At 46.7% G+C, this 17,276-nt stretch overlaps 1 protein-coding gene across 10 annotated transcripts in view; it reads right to left on the bottom strand.

Moving 5' to 3' along the window:
- NCOR2 (nuclear receptor corepressor 2) overlaps positions 1 to 17,276 on the bottom strand; it is a 318,459-nt gene that overhangs the window by 132,393 nt on the left and 168,790 nt on the right. For 9 of the 10 annotated variants that reach the window (XM_053279156.1, XM_053279146.1, XM_053279155.1 and 6 more), the window contains exons 9-14: positions 15,300 to 15,366; positions 11,302 to 11,474; positions 10,353 to 10,446; positions 7,684 to 7,862; positions 6,701 to 6,755; positions 1,395 to 1,493 (exon numbers count right to left, since the gene is read on the bottom strand). In XM_053279156.1, the coding sequence (XP_053135131.1) occupies positions 1,395 to 1,493; positions 6,701 to 6,755; positions 7,684 to 7,862; positions 10,353 to 10,446; positions 11,302 to 11,474; positions 15,300 to 15,366 (667 nt within the window). The remainder of the gene's footprint in view (positions 1 to 1,394; positions 1,494 to 6,700; positions 6,756 to 7,683; positions 7,863 to 10,352; positions 10,447 to 11,301; positions 11,475 to 15,299; positions 15,367 to 17,276) is intronic. The other variant, XM_053279149.1, reaches the window with a different exon arrangement.

The following is a 17,276-nucleotide window of genomic DNA, read 5'->3' as shown; positions in this document are numbered from 1 at the left end:
TCGTAAATAAACAACGAACTAACTAAATTATTATTATTTCTTGTTTACACAGTCAGACAGGTGTTATTGACTGGTTTGTTTTATCCAGACATCGAGTCCTTCCCAAGGACCTGGGATGGCTGGATTTTATTGTCAATTGTTATAGATATCGTCGCAGAATATAGGCTGTTCCCAGTAAAGCTGCTTTTTGTAATTGGCTGATGGTGATTTCTGTGGCCCCGATGGTGTTGAGGTGCCCTTCAAGGTCTTTTGGAACTGCACCCAGGGCGCCAATGACCACTGGGATGATTTTGGTCTTTTTCTGCCACAGCTTTTCAATTTCAATTTGTAGATCTTTGCATTTTGTGATTTTTTCTATTTCTTTTTCTTCTATTCTGCTATCTCCTGGTATTGCTATGTCGATTCTTTTAACTTGTTTTTCTTTCTTCTCGACTACAGTTATATCTGGTGTATCCCGCTCTTCCTCCAAGGAGCCCAGAGCGGTGTACTACATACTTAAGTTTCTCTTTCACAACAACCCTGTGAAGTAGGTTAGGCTGAGAGAGAAGTGACTGGCCCAGAGTCACCCAGCAAGTATCATGGCTGAATGGGGATCTGAACTCAGGTCTCCCCGGTCCTAGTCCAGCACTCTAACCACTACACCACACTGGCTCTCTCTATATTGCCTATGTGTATCCTTAGGTGGTATACATAATTTTTAAGCGTAATGAATCTATAACAGGATAAAATGATTAAAATAATTTAACAATATAAAACAAGCAATTTAAAATAAACGCATGAATTAATAAAAGCCTGAGAAAACAGGCGTGTCTTAAGGGTCTTTTTAAAAACAGCCAAAGATGGAGAAGCTCTAATTTTGACAGGGGGAGAATTCCAGAGTCCTGGACATTTTTCACACAGCAGGCTTTACCACAAGTTTACTGTAAGGATTTACTGTGAGTTCAAAGCTGCCGCCAAAAACCAGATGAAGGTTTCATTTTTGGTCCTCTTCTAGATAGAAAAAGTGCCCAAAATAATCTTACAGAAACTTCTGGAACAGCATGATATTGTGAATGGATTAATGGATTCATTTACCAAAAAATTTAAACACTGCATATATATAGCCTCATGCGACATAATTAAAAACTAATCTTTATTTCATGATGAATACCTTTGGACTATAATGTATCTTAAATAGAAAACTATCTTAAGATAGATTTCCCCCTCAAAAAGCATTTTATTTTAAAAATCCGATTTAAAATTTAAAAATCTGATTTTTAATTTTTTTAAAACAAACAAACACACCATTGATTTGGAATGGAACCTCATGCTTCTTCCACCTGCCCAGCACACGGCAAAGCAACAAGAACTTCAAGCACTGCCCTCACTTGCTCTGCGGCCTCCACTGTTCTTACCTGATTCTTCCCACGTCGCCGGTAGTTCCTTCTCACCAGGCTCTTATAGTTCTCATTCTTCTTGGTCAGGTAATAGTAGAGAACACAATCAGCCACTGTCTGAAATGACACAGTATGGATGAGGATGTGAGTGTTCTACAGGATAATTCAGATTGTGCTAGACAAGGTACATTAATATCAACAAACACTATTATGAATAAAACATTTATACAATGCTTACGACTGTTGTCATTTATACAACGCTTACGAGGAGTGCTTAGCACTGAGTAGTACTTCTGCAAACAGAAGTTCTGTTTGTTCAAGGGGTGAGGGAACATTTTCACTTTCCTCTGCTGCCCCCACATACTGCTCGAAAATCTGCTCCCAAGGGCTCCCTAATCCTCAAGGACATATCCTCGAGGGGCACAAGGAGCTGTGAAGGGAAAAGAGAATCGCCAAAGTCGCCTCTCCTCCCTTGCACTGACCAAACTTCTTCCATTCGCAGAAGTGCTACTTGGGATCCAACCCATTCTCTCAAGAATCCCCTACAAGAACTCCACACAGGAGGTTCTTTAGATTCACAGAACTGCTTTGGTGGCCAAAGGGATTGTCTGGCACTACTGGAAGTTCCATGTTTCTCTCTTGGTTAACTTCTGGGCTAGCGATAGGCTAGATCTGGGTGCTAAGGAAAAGATGAATTCTAATTGGTGGGATACTCCTGATGCTTTCACATTAATACGGCACAATTTCCTCTGTCTTTCTGAGCAATGATAAGAGGTCTTGCCTCCCTGGGCACCTCTGCCCCTTCCCTCCTCCTCAGCCTTTTCTGTGTCCCTTTTCTACTATTCCCTTTCTCTTCCCCTTTTCTTCAATTTCTTTTTCTAAAATTAGTAGACTTCTATCTTCATCTCCTCTTACCAGCTCTGACTGCTTGTTCCAATATGGATACCCGTATCTGCCTTTTACTGACTCAGACCAAGGTTCTCAGGCCTTTCCCAGCCCTTTTAAATGGAGATGCCAGGGACTGGAGCTGGAACTTTTCACATGCAAAGCAGGGCTGTACCACTGAGCTATGGACCTTCCCTATTGCTTTTTTGTTGTTCTTTTCCAGTGCTGGGTGGGCTAGAGTGGGGAAGGGAGTTAGGAGGGTTACTGAGCCACCTTCATTGTCATTTGCTTATAATTTTTATGAAAGCCAGTAACAAATTATTGTTTCCTAATTGGAAAAAGTATTGGTGCCAGAAATATAGAAAAGTGTACTCCACTACCTTTCTTTGCAAAAGAACTCTACCCACCCACCCCCTGCTTTATCTGTTAAAAACACCCACACATATGTACGTACCCTGTAAAGTCAGGACAGTCTCATTATCCCCCTGTTGCAGATGTGGGGGTGGGGTGGTCGGGACAGGCCAGGCCTGAGAGATAAGCAGCTTTGCAAAGGGTGAGTTCATAGCAGAGGCGGGATTTGAACTGGGGGCTTCCAGACTGCATTTAGCCACTACTCTATCCCAGCATCTATATGCAATCTCTGACTTTGAAACGCCTTTCTCTTTGTAATACCACGCCATTGTTCTTTCCAGCTACATGCAGATAAGAAGGTAAAAATATCACCATCCTGGAAAAAGTACAGCCTGGCATTACAATACTGCTTACTCTTCAATAGCACCAGCTGCTACTAAAAGTTTACGTCTTGATACCTTGAGCTGACAGGAAAAGGTTCATGTCCCCGTGCCGGACAGGGGCCAAACTGTCTATAGCCTCTGCTTTTGGGAGGATGCAGGTTTCTGATTTCCAATGTTGAGCTAATGTGCATTGAGCTACAATTACAAAACCTCTTTCCTCTGGTCTCAAAGACTCCCTTGAGCATCTGCTGGGCAGCTGGTAGAGAACCCCGATAATTCCATCCCAAGGCCTGTGAAATCTCAACAACACCCCACCCTCCCCAAACCAATACAGAACCTGAGCCATTCTTCCTACCACTCTATTGGCTTCCTCCCTTCCCTGCTCCCCTCTCCAAGTTGATATATGGGCAGGCAAAGGGCATCTGTTTATCCGGCTGCTTTACCGGAAACCGACACCCCCCCCCCGCCACACACACACACACTACAGTTGGGGCCAAGGATGGAGAATTAAAGGGCAGGAACCAACTCTGCACCAGGAAATACAGTTTAAATAGCAGAGGAACTGGGCAATGCCCTTAAGTGGATTGCCTGCCTGGATGCTGGCACTGAGAACTATTTCCAGAATTATGAAGGGGATGAATGGGGCAAGAGGGGAAGACTGACCCCAAGCGACTGCAGGAACTAAAAACAAAAAAGCAAGCGGGGGGAGGGGGGGGGAGAAGAGAACTCGATTATTCTTTCACTGTGGTGGAACGCTACCTATAACCTGCCATGCAACTGTCAAGAGCCATTATTTCCACCCATTAAACTTGCTTGGCGAAACGCGCTTCATTTTCGGGTTGATGCATTGAGCTCTGCACTTTCGGGGCCTGTCAGCTGCATTCCAGTTCCAAAGCACTGAGAAGAGGGCAGGAAATCACCTCCTCGGTGATGGCATTTTTGAGATCTGACAAGTTACGTTTCGGGGGCGGGAGAGAGAGAGAGGAAGGAGAGGCGGGAGGCTTGGGAGCCAGGCTCAGGAAACAGAGATGTATAGAGCGGGGTTTCTCAGATGTGGCCGCAGTGGCCGCACATGCATCAACCAGGGGATTTTGAAAGGGGAAGTCCAGAGCTCTGTGGTAGAGCACATGCTTTGCATCCACCAGGTTCAGTTCCTGGAGATCTACTGCTACCCAGAGGAGCAAGGCGGAGATCTACTGCTAGCCAGAGACTAAGCGAGGTGGACAAGTGGTCTGACACATATTCATACCGGCACCAGGTTCTTGGGCTGCTCCATTGCCTTGCACAGGATATGACAATGCTGTACATTGTGTGCCCTCGCCTCCTTGGGCATGCCATTTGTCTGATCCTGCTTTCTACCTGCAGCACACACTGCAGGACTGTCCACACAACCCTAAACACGGTCGGATGAGAGCCTAGCCAAGGCAGGAGAGCTGCGTGCAACCCTGTTCACTGCTAAGAGGAGCCTTTTTAAGGTGGTGATTATCTTTATTGAGCAGGTGGGGAGCAAATGGCCCTGTTCACCCCCAGCACAGCATCTTTCCAGTGGCTGGTGCCTACCTTATGTTTGTTTTTTAGATTATGGGTCCTTTGGGGACAGGAAACCATCTTATTTATGTATATCTATGTAAACTGCTTTGGGAACTTTTGTGGAAAAGCGGTATATAAATATCCATCGTATTTGTAGTCAATGTTCACATGTTTGTAAAGATCAAGGTAGGAGGAGGGGAGAGTGATTGTGTGGGAGCCGGGAGCTAGGGTTTTCGTCCACCGGCACCCTCAATAAAATACAGAATATGGGTTGGCTGCACCTGTCTCACCCAGTTCCCGGCTCTCAGGCAATCACTCTCCCTGCCTTCTCAACTGATCTTTGCAAACACACAACCACCAATCAGGAGCGTGCCTGGCTGGGTGCTCCTCCAATTCGAGTCATGTGAACAGCCCCTGTGATTGTCAAAACCAGCAGCTGCAGGAGGTCTTGAACGGAGGGAGGACCTTAAATTACTAAGGTGGGACCCCATAGAGGATTATAAAGCGATGCATGGTTCAGTTCAGTTTATTGTGATCTTTGATCAGATTTCAACCTAGACCTGGATAAAGAGAATACTGGCACAGAGATTTTATCTATCTATCTATCTATCTATCTATCTATCTATCTATCTATCTATCTATCTATCCATCCATCCATCCATCCATCCATCCATCCATCCACCCACACACATGGGGGGTGGGGGAGAGAAACTATTACATAGAATAAAATAGAATAAGATGAAGCCATCTTTAAACCCCTAAATTAACCATTTCTGACACGCCACATGCATATCTTAATCACAGCCATACAGAATCTGGCTACCTGATGCGAAACATCAGTATGATTATCAGAGAGAAGTAATTTATGTAAAACTTGTCAAAATTATTTGGATATCTAAAAACAAAAGGAGCAATATATCTAAAACTCAAGCCACTATGCATGGTATGGGGTAAGGGGACAAAGATAACATTTTCTTCCTTTACTACAATCCTAGAATGTGGGGATCATTTAATGATACTCACTAGCAAGAGATTCAAGATGGCCAAAAGGAAGTCCTTCCTCATATAACACAAAACATAATTAACTATTATGTATGTAATACAATGGGGGGGAAGGGGGGGAGGAAAAAGGGACAACTAGAGGCTCAGATGCTTTTCGCCCGGGCCAGCTAGTTGTATATTAATTCACTAGCAGTGAATTTATGTAATTAATTCACTGTTAGAAGATTCAGCAATGGTCACAGGTTTAGATGGCTTTAGGAGGTGATTAGGCAAATCCACAGCGGAAGAAAGCATCATCAGCATACACTAGCCATGATTGCTAAGTTGAGCCTCCATGTTCAAAGGCAGTATGCCTCTGGAACAAAAATGCTGTTATTGCCCATTGCATTCTGTTCTTCTTCAGGACAGCTGGCCTGAAGCCCCTCCTCCAGGCCTGGGAAGGCGAACATAATACCTAGAGAGGAGGGGCATTCCCCCTTGGTCCTCAGACTTAACAATTCAAAACAAGTGTGCTCCAAAACCAAAATGCGCAAACAGGGAAAAAGCTCACGGGCAGGTGGCTAAGAGCCAGGTGATTCAGCAGAGATCAAACACCACGAACAATGCCTGGCTAGGTCACCTGAAAAAGGATGCTGCACCAAATCCACAGTCAGGAAGGAACATGCCAGGCTTCAGATCTGTGAAAGTATGGAGTAGGCATCCCAGAAACCGCAGGCACCATGCCCTCCCTGGAGGGCATGAAGCACAAGAAGCCAGGTAAAGGAGTTAGCATCCTATGGGGTGGGCCTGGCTGTCCTCTTCTCTTCCGAAGAACAGAAATGGACAAGCAAAAACAGAATTTTCATTCCTGCCTTTGAGGGGAGAAGGAAGCTAGCTAGCTTTGGGAAGTCAAAGAGCAGTACATTCTAGGATTTCACCTCCCCAAAACTGGTCACAGACCTTTTGGGCTCCAACCAGTTTTTATGGCCTCTCCTCTGTGAACAGTCACCACCATTCCCTGGTTGATTCAAAACCAGAAACACAGTCATGTAGTTTTGGTGAGACCGAGTTCAAAGCTAAGCCTTGTTTTGGGACCTACAAAGTTGCTTCTAAAGGCAACTGAGCTTTGGGGTGATCTGGAAAAGCATTTTCTTCACTTAAAAGAGAAAGAAGACAAGAATGGGAAATACTTACTTTCCTGTCCAGAAAGGAAGCAATGAGGCCAAAATTCTTTGGATGCTGCATGAACCTAGAAAAAGGGAACAAGAGGGGATTAAAAGGCTCTTCAGGGATGCTTAACATCCCACTCTCTAATTTTGTTTAAAGTCAATCAAACAATCAAACTCTACTCTCTGCTGGTCTAGGTCCCAGCTTAGGGGGCTTTTATTTATTAGCATCAATAAATACATTCCTGGGGTCTTTTATTTTTATCCTTGGGTTTCATGACAGAAAAAAGGTGAGCTTACCAAGATCATAAGTAAATAATAAATAAGGCCACCACTCAGTGATTTAATGGAGAGATTCGAAAGGGGGACTTTCCAATTTGTAACTGACTCTCTTGGCAACTACACTACCACCACTTCTTGTCTTCAACACTACCTGCAGTTCTTGCCTTTGCAAGTGAAAACTATGCAATAAGATGGAAATTGCATTCTACTGGAAAAGCGAAGCACTGTCTGACCTTGACTGCTGGTATGCTAGACTCTGGAAATCAGCATTTATTTATTTATCTATCATATTTTTATACCATTTGATATGTACATCTCTAGGCACACTCCTTCCATCTCTGTTTGATCTTCTTTGAATCAGTTACTATCTGTCCTTACTGTTACTATTGTCATATTACAAATGGTCATTATACATTTTGGAAAGATGTCCTTACAACATGATAACTCTGCATTGTGTACATATAAGTTTATTTTCTGAAATGTTCATGAATTGTATTTGTTTCAGAAAATGCCAGATAAACCATAAATTAAACAACTGTGCAGTATTTGCACCCAAGATCAGCTGCACCTTGGAGACGTGTTGGATGTTTTCACTGATTCTGTGGTGAAAGATGGATACCAACACTGCATCATTATATTTATCACCAACTTCCAGTGAGGACCCTTTTTCTACTCATCACGAACTGATTTGTGGACAATTACGGGGGCATCCCCTGTGGTTGCACTCACTTTTCTCGAAAGGTCTCTTTCTCCTGCTCGCTCCACATGTTCATCACTTGCCGGTCCTTGTAGACCTTCATGGGGTCGTCCATGAGGCCGTTCATGTTGATGAACTTTATGCGCTGCTGGTCGGCGTCGTAGAGCATTGGCGGTATGACGGCAAGCTGGCGCATCTGTTTCTCCAGATTCTGCAGGGGAAAGGAACAGGTCTCATGAGGAGGAAAAAAAGTGCCTGAGAATTAGAGATTACAGACATCATGGCTTGAACACAGGAAGCTGTCTTATAACAAGTCAGACCACTGGTCCATCTGTCTCAGTACACTGACTGGAAGTGGGTCTCCAGGGTTTCAGGCAGGAGTCTCTCTCAGCCCAACCTTGAGATACTGGGGATTGGATCTGGGCCCTTCTGCATGCAGACCAGATACTCTACCACTAAGCTATGGTCCCATCTTTTAAGGCTTGTTCCTTAAAAGCTTTGTTCCCCAGATGATGTTGGACCTACAACTCCCACCACCCTTGTCCTCTTTGCTAAGCAGTTTTTACCCTGGTTTGCATTTGGATGGGTGATTTGGCCACTGTAGCTAAATGTGATGGGAGTTGTGTTCTAATAATATCTGGGGACCCAAGTTTAAGATACCTTGCCCTAAGGCGAATATCTTACAGCGGACAGTGCACATGTGTAATCATCCACCCAAATGTGAACCAGGGCAGAGCCTGCTTAGCAAAGGGAACAAGTCATGCTTGCTACTAGTGTTCCCTCTGATTTTTTTCATCTCTGTGTGGAATGAGTTTTGTTCTGGGTGGCAGTATCAAGGCACATGCATTCAGAGTGGGACCTTCTTGATTCAACCTGAACGGGATCTAAAATTAACTGAGCAGACATAAAAAAAAACTTCTGAGAACGCACGCGTGTGCATGCCTTAAAGGGAACACTGCTTGCTACTGTAAGACCAGCTCTTCTCCCCTACACTGCAAAGGCAGAAACAGCGTGGGGCTGGAGAGGAGCAAAAAGTGCTTCTGTCTGGAAGCTTCACTGATGTGCTCAAGTCCGTGTAAAAGGAAAGCATGGCTGCTGGGAGGGGAAACCCAACGGATCTTCCCTTTTGGACAGACTCACGCCAAAACTCAGACTTCAAGCTGCAGCACCCATATGGCAGCCCAAGGCTTCCGCAGGGTCAGCCTACTCTGGAGAAGGCAATCACAAACGCATGCTCTGGATTAGGGCCTGCTGACAGGAAGGAGTCGGCTGCTGGAAGAACAGCTCTGCAAGGACGTCACCTTGCCTGGCTCTGCAAACCCATCTCCCGAATTGCTTCCTGGACCGGACGGCTTTGCCGCTGACCCAAACACACTTGCCTAGAACCCGCTCCTTCTGCTCACTTCTGCCTGCTGGCGAGATGGAGCCAAATGGCTTGGGTTTGAGGAAACAGGACAGATCACTGGCTCGCTTCCATGTGGACCCACACACAGGCAGAAAGACTACAGCACGTGAGTCAGCTGGGGTGGTCGGTACCATCCAGAGGGACAAAAGCTCATTTTGATGCTTGACAAGGTCTACAGCCCTAGAGATGGGAAACAGGTGACAACACTGCAGCACTTCCAGCTTCCAATGCGTTCTCAAGCTTTTCGTGTCCTGATCATCAAGCCTGCAGCGGCCAAATTTGCAATGGTGTTTTAAAGCCTTTAAGAAGTTTTACAAACTCAAAGGGCTACTATAAAAGTGGATCGATGTTGTCAGAGGAACGGCAATGACAATGGGAAGGAGTGTCCTCTCCATGGAGTCATCTTTGGAGAATACAGCCACTTGTTCATTCTTACCCTCACCCTGACTCTTCCCTCCGTGCAAAAAGGATGGCAATTTTACCCTAATCGTTGGGAGGAAGGGATAAAACAGGAGTGATAACACAGACAGCAAGCTGTAAATGCTACCATCTATTTCCCATCTCTAGGAGGGTAGACATTGCCAAAAGTCTCTACGATCATTCACTCCCTGAGATGTCAGCGATAGCCGAAATTTTGTGGGCCTGGTTCATGGACTACCACTGAATAAGTGCCTGTGTGGGCGAACTCTCCCAGATTCCATTTGGACTGGAACTGGTAACTGCTCAGTGGAAATGGAGAATGCTTGGAGCAAAGGTGGCCTTGCCTCCAAGGGTTCTAAGTTGACAAGTAGTTGCTAGTCCCAATTTGTGAGCCTCTCCAGCTGGTGGGTACCCTTCTCATGATAATAGTTCACGGGTATCATTGAAGCTCAGCAGATAAGAGAAATGGGCTAACGAAAATAAACCAGGACCCTTGTATTCAAATAACTTTGCCAATTCACACCTGCAGCAGAAGGAAGTCTCACCTGGCAAGCAACAGAGAAGCCAACAGAGCGGGATCAGCTAACAAGGCCCAGAAGGCAGAAGAGGAGACGAGAAAGAAGCCTCCCCAGGTTGTCCCCATTTAGGGTCCTGTCAAATCTGTCAAGGCATCAGATTCCCCAACACAAGACAGGATTTGCTAAACGCCACCCGGGCTGAAGCTAATGCAACTTGGCAGCAGCATCAACAGCAAGTTCCAATGCCAAGCTCTGTTGTGGCTGCGCCGGTTTTCCCCAGAGGGGGAGAAAAAGAGAAAAGAAAAGAAAGGGGAAGGAGAGAACGCAAAGGGAGGAGGCAACAGTGACCCAGTCTCACCTCTTGTTCTGAGAGCCCATCAATAATTTCTGACACTTCGTGTTCGCTGCGCGCCGCAGACATGGAGAGGCCGCTGCCCCTCTGTCCTACCCTGCTGGGAAACGGCAGAGAGAGCTCTGAAACATTTATGCTCCATTTTGTACTTGGCACTGCATCTTCCGACAAGTATTGCGGACGCTTGCGTGAGACGGAACAAGCACCACATATTAATAAAGAGAGAGAGAGGGAGAGGTCAACGCTGAGAGAGGTGGGCCATTGTGAAGTGGTGGAATGACACAGCCACTAGGATGCTAAGAGGAGAGCACGAGCTTTCCAAATGGACGACGACGACAAATATTTATATATGCCACTTTTCAACCAAAGTTCCCAAAGCGGTTTACATAGATATAAATAAATAAATGGCATTTTGATCCACCCAAAATACCAGATGGATGCCGTGCAAATAATACTATGGGCAAGGACTAGCTTACGCGACTGTTTTACCACAGATGTGATCATCCCCATGAATGAGTGGTGTGGCAACCATTCTTCTGAATGCTACATGTGTCAAGATCTAGCTGCTTCTGTACAAGCGCTAGGGGAGTCTCAGACTAGGGAGTCCAGGGGTCAGCACCTTTCCTCCTGCTTCAGTGCTCGCTTTTTACTGCAAGCCTAATATACTGATCTCGGTGCTTTGAGGGCGCCATCTAGGTTGCAGTACCAGCCTGCCTGAGTATCCCATCAGCTGACCCCAAGGGCTAACCCAGAACCACTAGGTTTTATAAAGCCCTAGCCTCAGAACTCACCCCTCAATCCAAGCAACTTGTTGGTCTACCAACTACCCCAAGGTCCCCTTTTTACAACAAGGTACTCCCCTTCCGCCAGCAACTGACAAGCCCTCCTCAAAGACTGGAGTCCTAATGGGCTCCTGCTGACTTCACAGTTTCCCTCTGAACATGCTTCCACTAACCTCTGCATGCGCTCCTGCAGCTCCCGCTGCTTCCGGATCTCTGGGAACTGCTTCTCATAGTATTCACGCACTTTGCTCTCCTTGGCTCGGCGTCGGGGATTGTTTTCGATGCGCTCCACTTTCTTTTCCCAGGCTTCCATCAGCTGGTCATAGCGCTGGCAAAATTTCTGTTCCTGGAGGGGTGGGGACAAAGTGTCAGGGAAGAAGAAAGAGAGAGAGAGAGGAAGAGAATGCTCAAGAGATGACAGTAAGTGGTGCCCGGGGCACGTGCCCTGCCTGCCCCATCCTAGATACGCCCCTGTATAAATGGATATTTTAACAATAAAAATTAAAAATTCTGCATAAAATGGCTTAAAACTCAGTTAAGATCGTTTTTTAAAAGTCATAAAACATTAAAAGTCCTCATATACATGCCAATTAAGTGCTGTAAAAGTCTTCAGACATATCTATATATTTAATTCTCTAAGGTATACCCGTGGTTAATTCCATGTGTGGCAGCTCTTGCAAGAGTTTGGAGAACCGCCGGATAGCCACGGGATGGGGGGGGGGGAATGGTGGCGGCAGTTAATGGAGACAACACGGTGGCAGGGACAGGCGGGCAGCAGCCAGGGAGGAAGAAGCCGGCGGGTGGGCGGGGGAGAGGGAATGGCAGCCGGGGCGACCAGGGAGGAAGAAGGGGGCGAGCGGGCAGGGAAAGGAAGAAGCCGGTGGGCGGGGGAGAGGAAACAATGGCTGGCAGGTGGGTAAACAGTGGCGGGGGGGGTGATGCTGGGAGGCGGTGGGCGGGTGGCCAGAGGCACAGATGCTCTGCTCCCAGCCCAGCTAGTGTAGTAATACTGCACATCCAAGTGAGCTGAAGTCCTCTTGGTTTCTTATCAAGTCAGATGATAAGACTTCTCACTTAATGACACATTTTTCTTCTGTTTACAAGGCCTGGAAACTTTGCATTAGATGTTTGTATTTTAAACCAGTGCATATGGGTTTTTTAAAACATTTATAATAATAAATATATTAATTTACATACAGAAGAAAAATGTGCCATTAAGTGTTATGCTGGCCTTGGGCCGAAATAAACAAATACATACATACATTAAGTGAGAACTGGACTTTGAATCTGGAGATGTTATGCCCTCATGAAAATAATATAAGAAAAGTTACTAAGGAAGAAGTTTAGTTGGCGGTGGAAGAGGAGAGCGGCCGGGACGCGGAGACTCAAACTGGGAACCTCGGCAGAGGCTGCGCCCCGGGAGCTGTGCCCAGGATCAGGCCCAGACCTTCTAGGACCTGAGGTGAAAAACTCTCCCCCTCCTCCTCCTCCTTTCTGTTAATCAACACAGAGCACAGTCCCTAGGAAGCTCTCGTCCTCCAGCCTCCTTGACCTGGAGCTGCCCAAGTGTGCATTTCAGTGACACTTGTGCGGAGCTGCCCTGTGGGTTCTGCACTATGGTTCATTGGTGGCCACTGTTTGCTAAAGTGTGTGTGTAAGGCAGATCAAGGCTTTAAGAGTCAGTGGAATCTGCCTGTGCTCGATGCACAGGCACAGCCTGGCTGGCCACGCAGGATGCCAGGTGGTGGGGGCAGGAGATTGTATTGTGACACTTGAAGGCATCATCTGCCTTCCTCACTGCCCCGCCACTTGAGCAAGCACTAACCACCCCTGCTATGAATCAACTATATCTTCCTTGGTGCTCCCAAAACCTGCTGCCCAAGGCAGCCTTTTCACTTTGCTCCTTACTAAGGCCTTCTCAGGCCCTTTTTGAAGGAAAGGCAGCTATCCAAGAGTTGTGGGAGCTCTAGAAAAGCCATGAAAAGTGCCCGCCTGTGTACCAGCATCATGTGGACTTGTCCTGTAAAGGGTCCCAAAGTGGTGTTCTGCACCAGGGGTGGGCGGACTTGGCCCTCCAGCTGTTTTTGGACTACATCTGCCAGCATCCCCAGCCACAATAAACCATTCTTCACTAACTGCAAAAACGGTGGAGGGAAGAATGGTCTCATGGTCATACAGACATTGGGCCATACGGGGTCCCAAAATGGCACCCGCTGTTGTGCCCAGGAACTTCCAGGCATCTTTTAAGGACAGGTCCATGCAGCAGATGTGGTGGTACTAATGTTTTGAAGCGAAAAAACTACAGTTGTTTGATACTGGGCTCTAAACCTGAAAGAAAAGGATCGGGACTTTCTTCCCAGATGAATTTTGCGTGCAGTTCCTGTACGCTAGGACTTTGGCCACTCCTGCAGTAGACCAGAGTGATTCTAGGCTGCCTGAGAGGATTGCTGCTGTGGGGACTCTGAATATCCTCAGCTCCTCCTTTTCCTCTCTCTGGTCTTTTCCTCAGGGCATGGAAGCCTGCCAGCACATAATGCCGGCATGTTTAATGTGTGCCTTCCTCTTGTGCGCTAGACAATCGGCCCAGCCCCCACCATACAAATGCTCTTTGCTAGCTGAGTCATACTCTTGTAACTCTTTTGGGGTTATATGTGGTCAGAAAATACAAGATTGATCTTTTTTCTTTCCCCCCCATGGAACGCTGCTGTTCAAATAGCCAGAGCGAACTGTCTCCGTTCACTTCGTTAAGTCCCATCACATTCTCATAGGTATAGATGTCCTTGGCTGCCGAAATCTGGCCCTTTAGTGCACAGGGTCAGGTTTCTGCTCTCTTTTACTTTTCCTGGGGTAGTGGGTTCATTGTACAATGTTTTTGAAGAAATTAAACTAGAAATGAGAATCATTGGTAGGTGCTCTTAGGCAGTCATTTCTGTTTGGTTTCATTTTTTATTGCGGTGGTTTTCAAACTTTTTAGCTTCAGGGAACTTCTGCCATATCAGCATGTGTGCTGAAGAACCTCTCTGTGTCTGCCACAGAACTCCTGCATATCGTAAACCATTCTGGGAAGCGTTTAGGGTGCCTGTTCCCTTCACACAAAGAGCTGGTGTCTCACTTGGTTCTTTCTTCTGGTCAAAGGGGCAGAATTTGGGGTGCACCATCCTAATTGTTCAATGGGCAAGGGAGGGGCAGGGAGGACCCTTTAAGAGAGATGGAGGAGCCCTCCCTTAAGGCTCTAGGGGGAAAAGCACTGGGAAGGGCTATATTTCCCAGCACTCCGTGCACATCTTCCAGTATAGCACATGGGCTCAAGAGGGCTCTGTTTCCCTTGAAGGACCCCCCCCCCCCACCGGCTGAGCAAAGAATAGCCCCACGTGGAGGGGAATAGTCACCTCCACATGGTGCCAGGGGAATGCTCAGAGTATTCAGCTTTGGCTGAAACTTCATGCAGGCCCAGTAAACACTTAGGAAGTTGCAATAAATACTTAGAGTTGATGGGAGTTGCCACTGGCTCCCTAATCTCTGCTAACTAGATAAAGAGGCACCTTTTTAATGTGGTGATTCTCTTTATTGAGCAGGTGGCGAGCAATTGGCCTTATCCACCCCCAGCACAGGACCTCCAGTGACTGTTGCTGGTGTCTGTCTTATGTTTCTTTTTAGATTGTGAGCCCCTTGGGGACAGGGATCCATCTTACTTACTTACTTATTATTATGGGGTAAAGCGGCACTTCTCCCATACACCACTTCCCCCTGCAAACCACTCCTTCTCAATACCACTAAAGCCCTATTCAGACATCACGTCATACGAGTGCACAGATATCTGTACATTCATCCTTGTCTTCACCGTAGCTGTGTACAAATCTGTACACAGTGTTCCCTGCGACTGCGATTCCCAGATGACGCTGACTACAAACCCCAGAATCTCCAGGGAAAGGCCACTGCAGCTGGGGATGCTGGGAGTTGTAGTCAACAACATCTGGGAATCACTGTCTACAGGGAACACTGATCTGTACTCATCGTTCAAGTGTTGAATGTAATGTCTGAATAGGGCTTTTTTGGTGGTGAAGAAACATCCAAGATCCGCATTCCTGAGTCAGAGGTGGAATGGGCAGTTCCATCTAGAGGTTGTTTTTTTTAAGGAAGCTCGAAAAAGGGGGGAAGGATGTCAACTTACCCATTGCTTCCGAGCATGATTTCTTCTCTTGAAGTATAAAATCAGCTTCTTCCGCATTGCCTGGTTTCTGGGGGCGGGGGCGGGGGGGGGGGGAGAAAGGCAAGATTCTGTTGAAGCCTGCATACCAAACACACACACCCCCCCCCCTTGATTTAAGCCTCCTCCGCTACAAAACCAATTTCAAGGCTGACCTTGAATTATGGCACTTTCAGAATGGCAGAGGCAGTTTCCACTCAAGCATTCTTGCCACTTAGCAATCGGTTCACGGGGTAATTCTTTTACACTGAATTTTCTCTAAGCAATCACCACCCTTTGGGCAGACACTGGCTTGCTAAACACAGGGAGCATGCACTGGGTGGACCAGCCATACACGGATGAGGCTTCCACAATTAGGGCCGTCATTTCTGCCCCTTCCCCCAAAGCACTGAATGGCTGTAGATGTTGATCTGGGTTCTTCCTACATGCATGGCATTTGCTCTGTGCAACCGGGAACATGTGGATAATTTACATGGGGGGGGGCACGGGGGGGTGGGTGGGAAGAGCCCATTTGCAATTAATGGAGGTCATAGGAACATAGGAAGCTGCCTTCTTTCGAGTCAGACCATTGGTCCACTTATCTCAGTACTGTCTACGTTGACTGACAGCAGCTTCTCCAGGGTTGCAGGCAAGAGTCTCTCTTAGACCCTATCTTGGAGATGCCAGGAGGGAACTTGGAACCTTCTGCATGCAAGCAGGCAGGCACTCTTCCCAGAACAGCCCCACCCCCTAAGGTGAATATCTGACAGTGCTTACATGGAGTCTCCCATTTAAGTGCAAACCAGGGTAGACACTGCTTAGCAAGGGGACAATTCATGCCTTCTATCACAATACCAGCTCTCTTAGTCAAAGTAGATTCCCCAGGGCAGATGGAAAACTTAAGGGCATGTCACACACACACACACACACACACACACACACACACACACACTCGTGCACAGTGATTCATGAAAAGAAACATCTACACTACAGACCTCAGTTATTTTAAAAGTCCTTAGCAGTAGTTGTTTAAGGGGCAGGGAGTCCCCTTAAAGGGGACTGAGTCCACTAACAGAATTCTCAGCACACGACACTTCTCAGAAAACTTTGAGGAACGTCAACAAGTTAAACTTGTAAAAACAAATAAACAAACAGCTGATACAAAGATGGAGCCCGAGCCTGATTCCAGAAGAACTATTCTTAACCATGCAATCAACCACATAAACTAGCCTATTCTGTGTGACGAGGGACTTTCAGGAGGAGTTTCTCCCCTTTCATGATTCAGAATGGAAGTCCAGGAAGAAAGATTGCCCTGGGGCAGCAGTAGTGGATGGGACTCTACTACTGATGGGTGAGCTGGTCTTGTGACAGATGAAGGGTCTCCTTTGATAAGCAGGGTTTGCCTTGGTTTGTGTTTGGATGGGTGACTGCAGGGCATTTTCCACACGGGGCTTTTAGCTCACATCTCCTCCAGCACGGAGGGAGTGCATTCACATATTGGTCAGATTTACCCCGAAGTCCTTGCGAGCAATCTGGAAGCACTTCACATATGATTTGGGGTTTTAAATTGTGCATTAGAGTGTAGTCCGATTTATATCCAAGGCAAAAAAAAAATAAAAATAAATCCACTTTACACATCATTTGGGGGGGGGCGACTTTGAACTCACAGTAAAGTCTTGCAGAAAACCCGCGGTAAAGTCCACTGTGTGAAAAACCCCTTGGTGAGGGCTGTAAGATATTTCCCTGAAGGGGATGGGGCCATCGCTCAGTGGCAAAGCATCTGCTTGGCATGCAGAAGGTCCCAGGTTGACTCCTTGGCAGCATCGCCAGGTAGGCCTGGGAGAGACTCCTGTCTGAGATTTTGCAGAGTTGCTGGCAGTCAGTGTAGACAGACTGAGCTAGATGGACCAACAGTCTGATTGGGTCTAAGGCAGCTTCCTATGTTTCTAGGACTGTCACTTT

The sequence above is a fragment of the Hemicordylus capensis genome, chromosome 15 (genome assembly GCF_027244095.1).
Source record: "Hemicordylus capensis ecotype Gifberg chromosome 15, rHemCap1.1.pri, whole genome shotgun sequence".
In the NCBI taxonomy this organism is placed as follows: domain Eukaryota; kingdom Metazoa; phylum Chordata; class Lepidosauria; order Squamata; family Cordylidae; genus Hemicordylus; species Hemicordylus capensis.
Note: the sequence above shows the minus strand (reverse complement) of the source record. Positions and strands in the feature narration are given on the sequence as shown.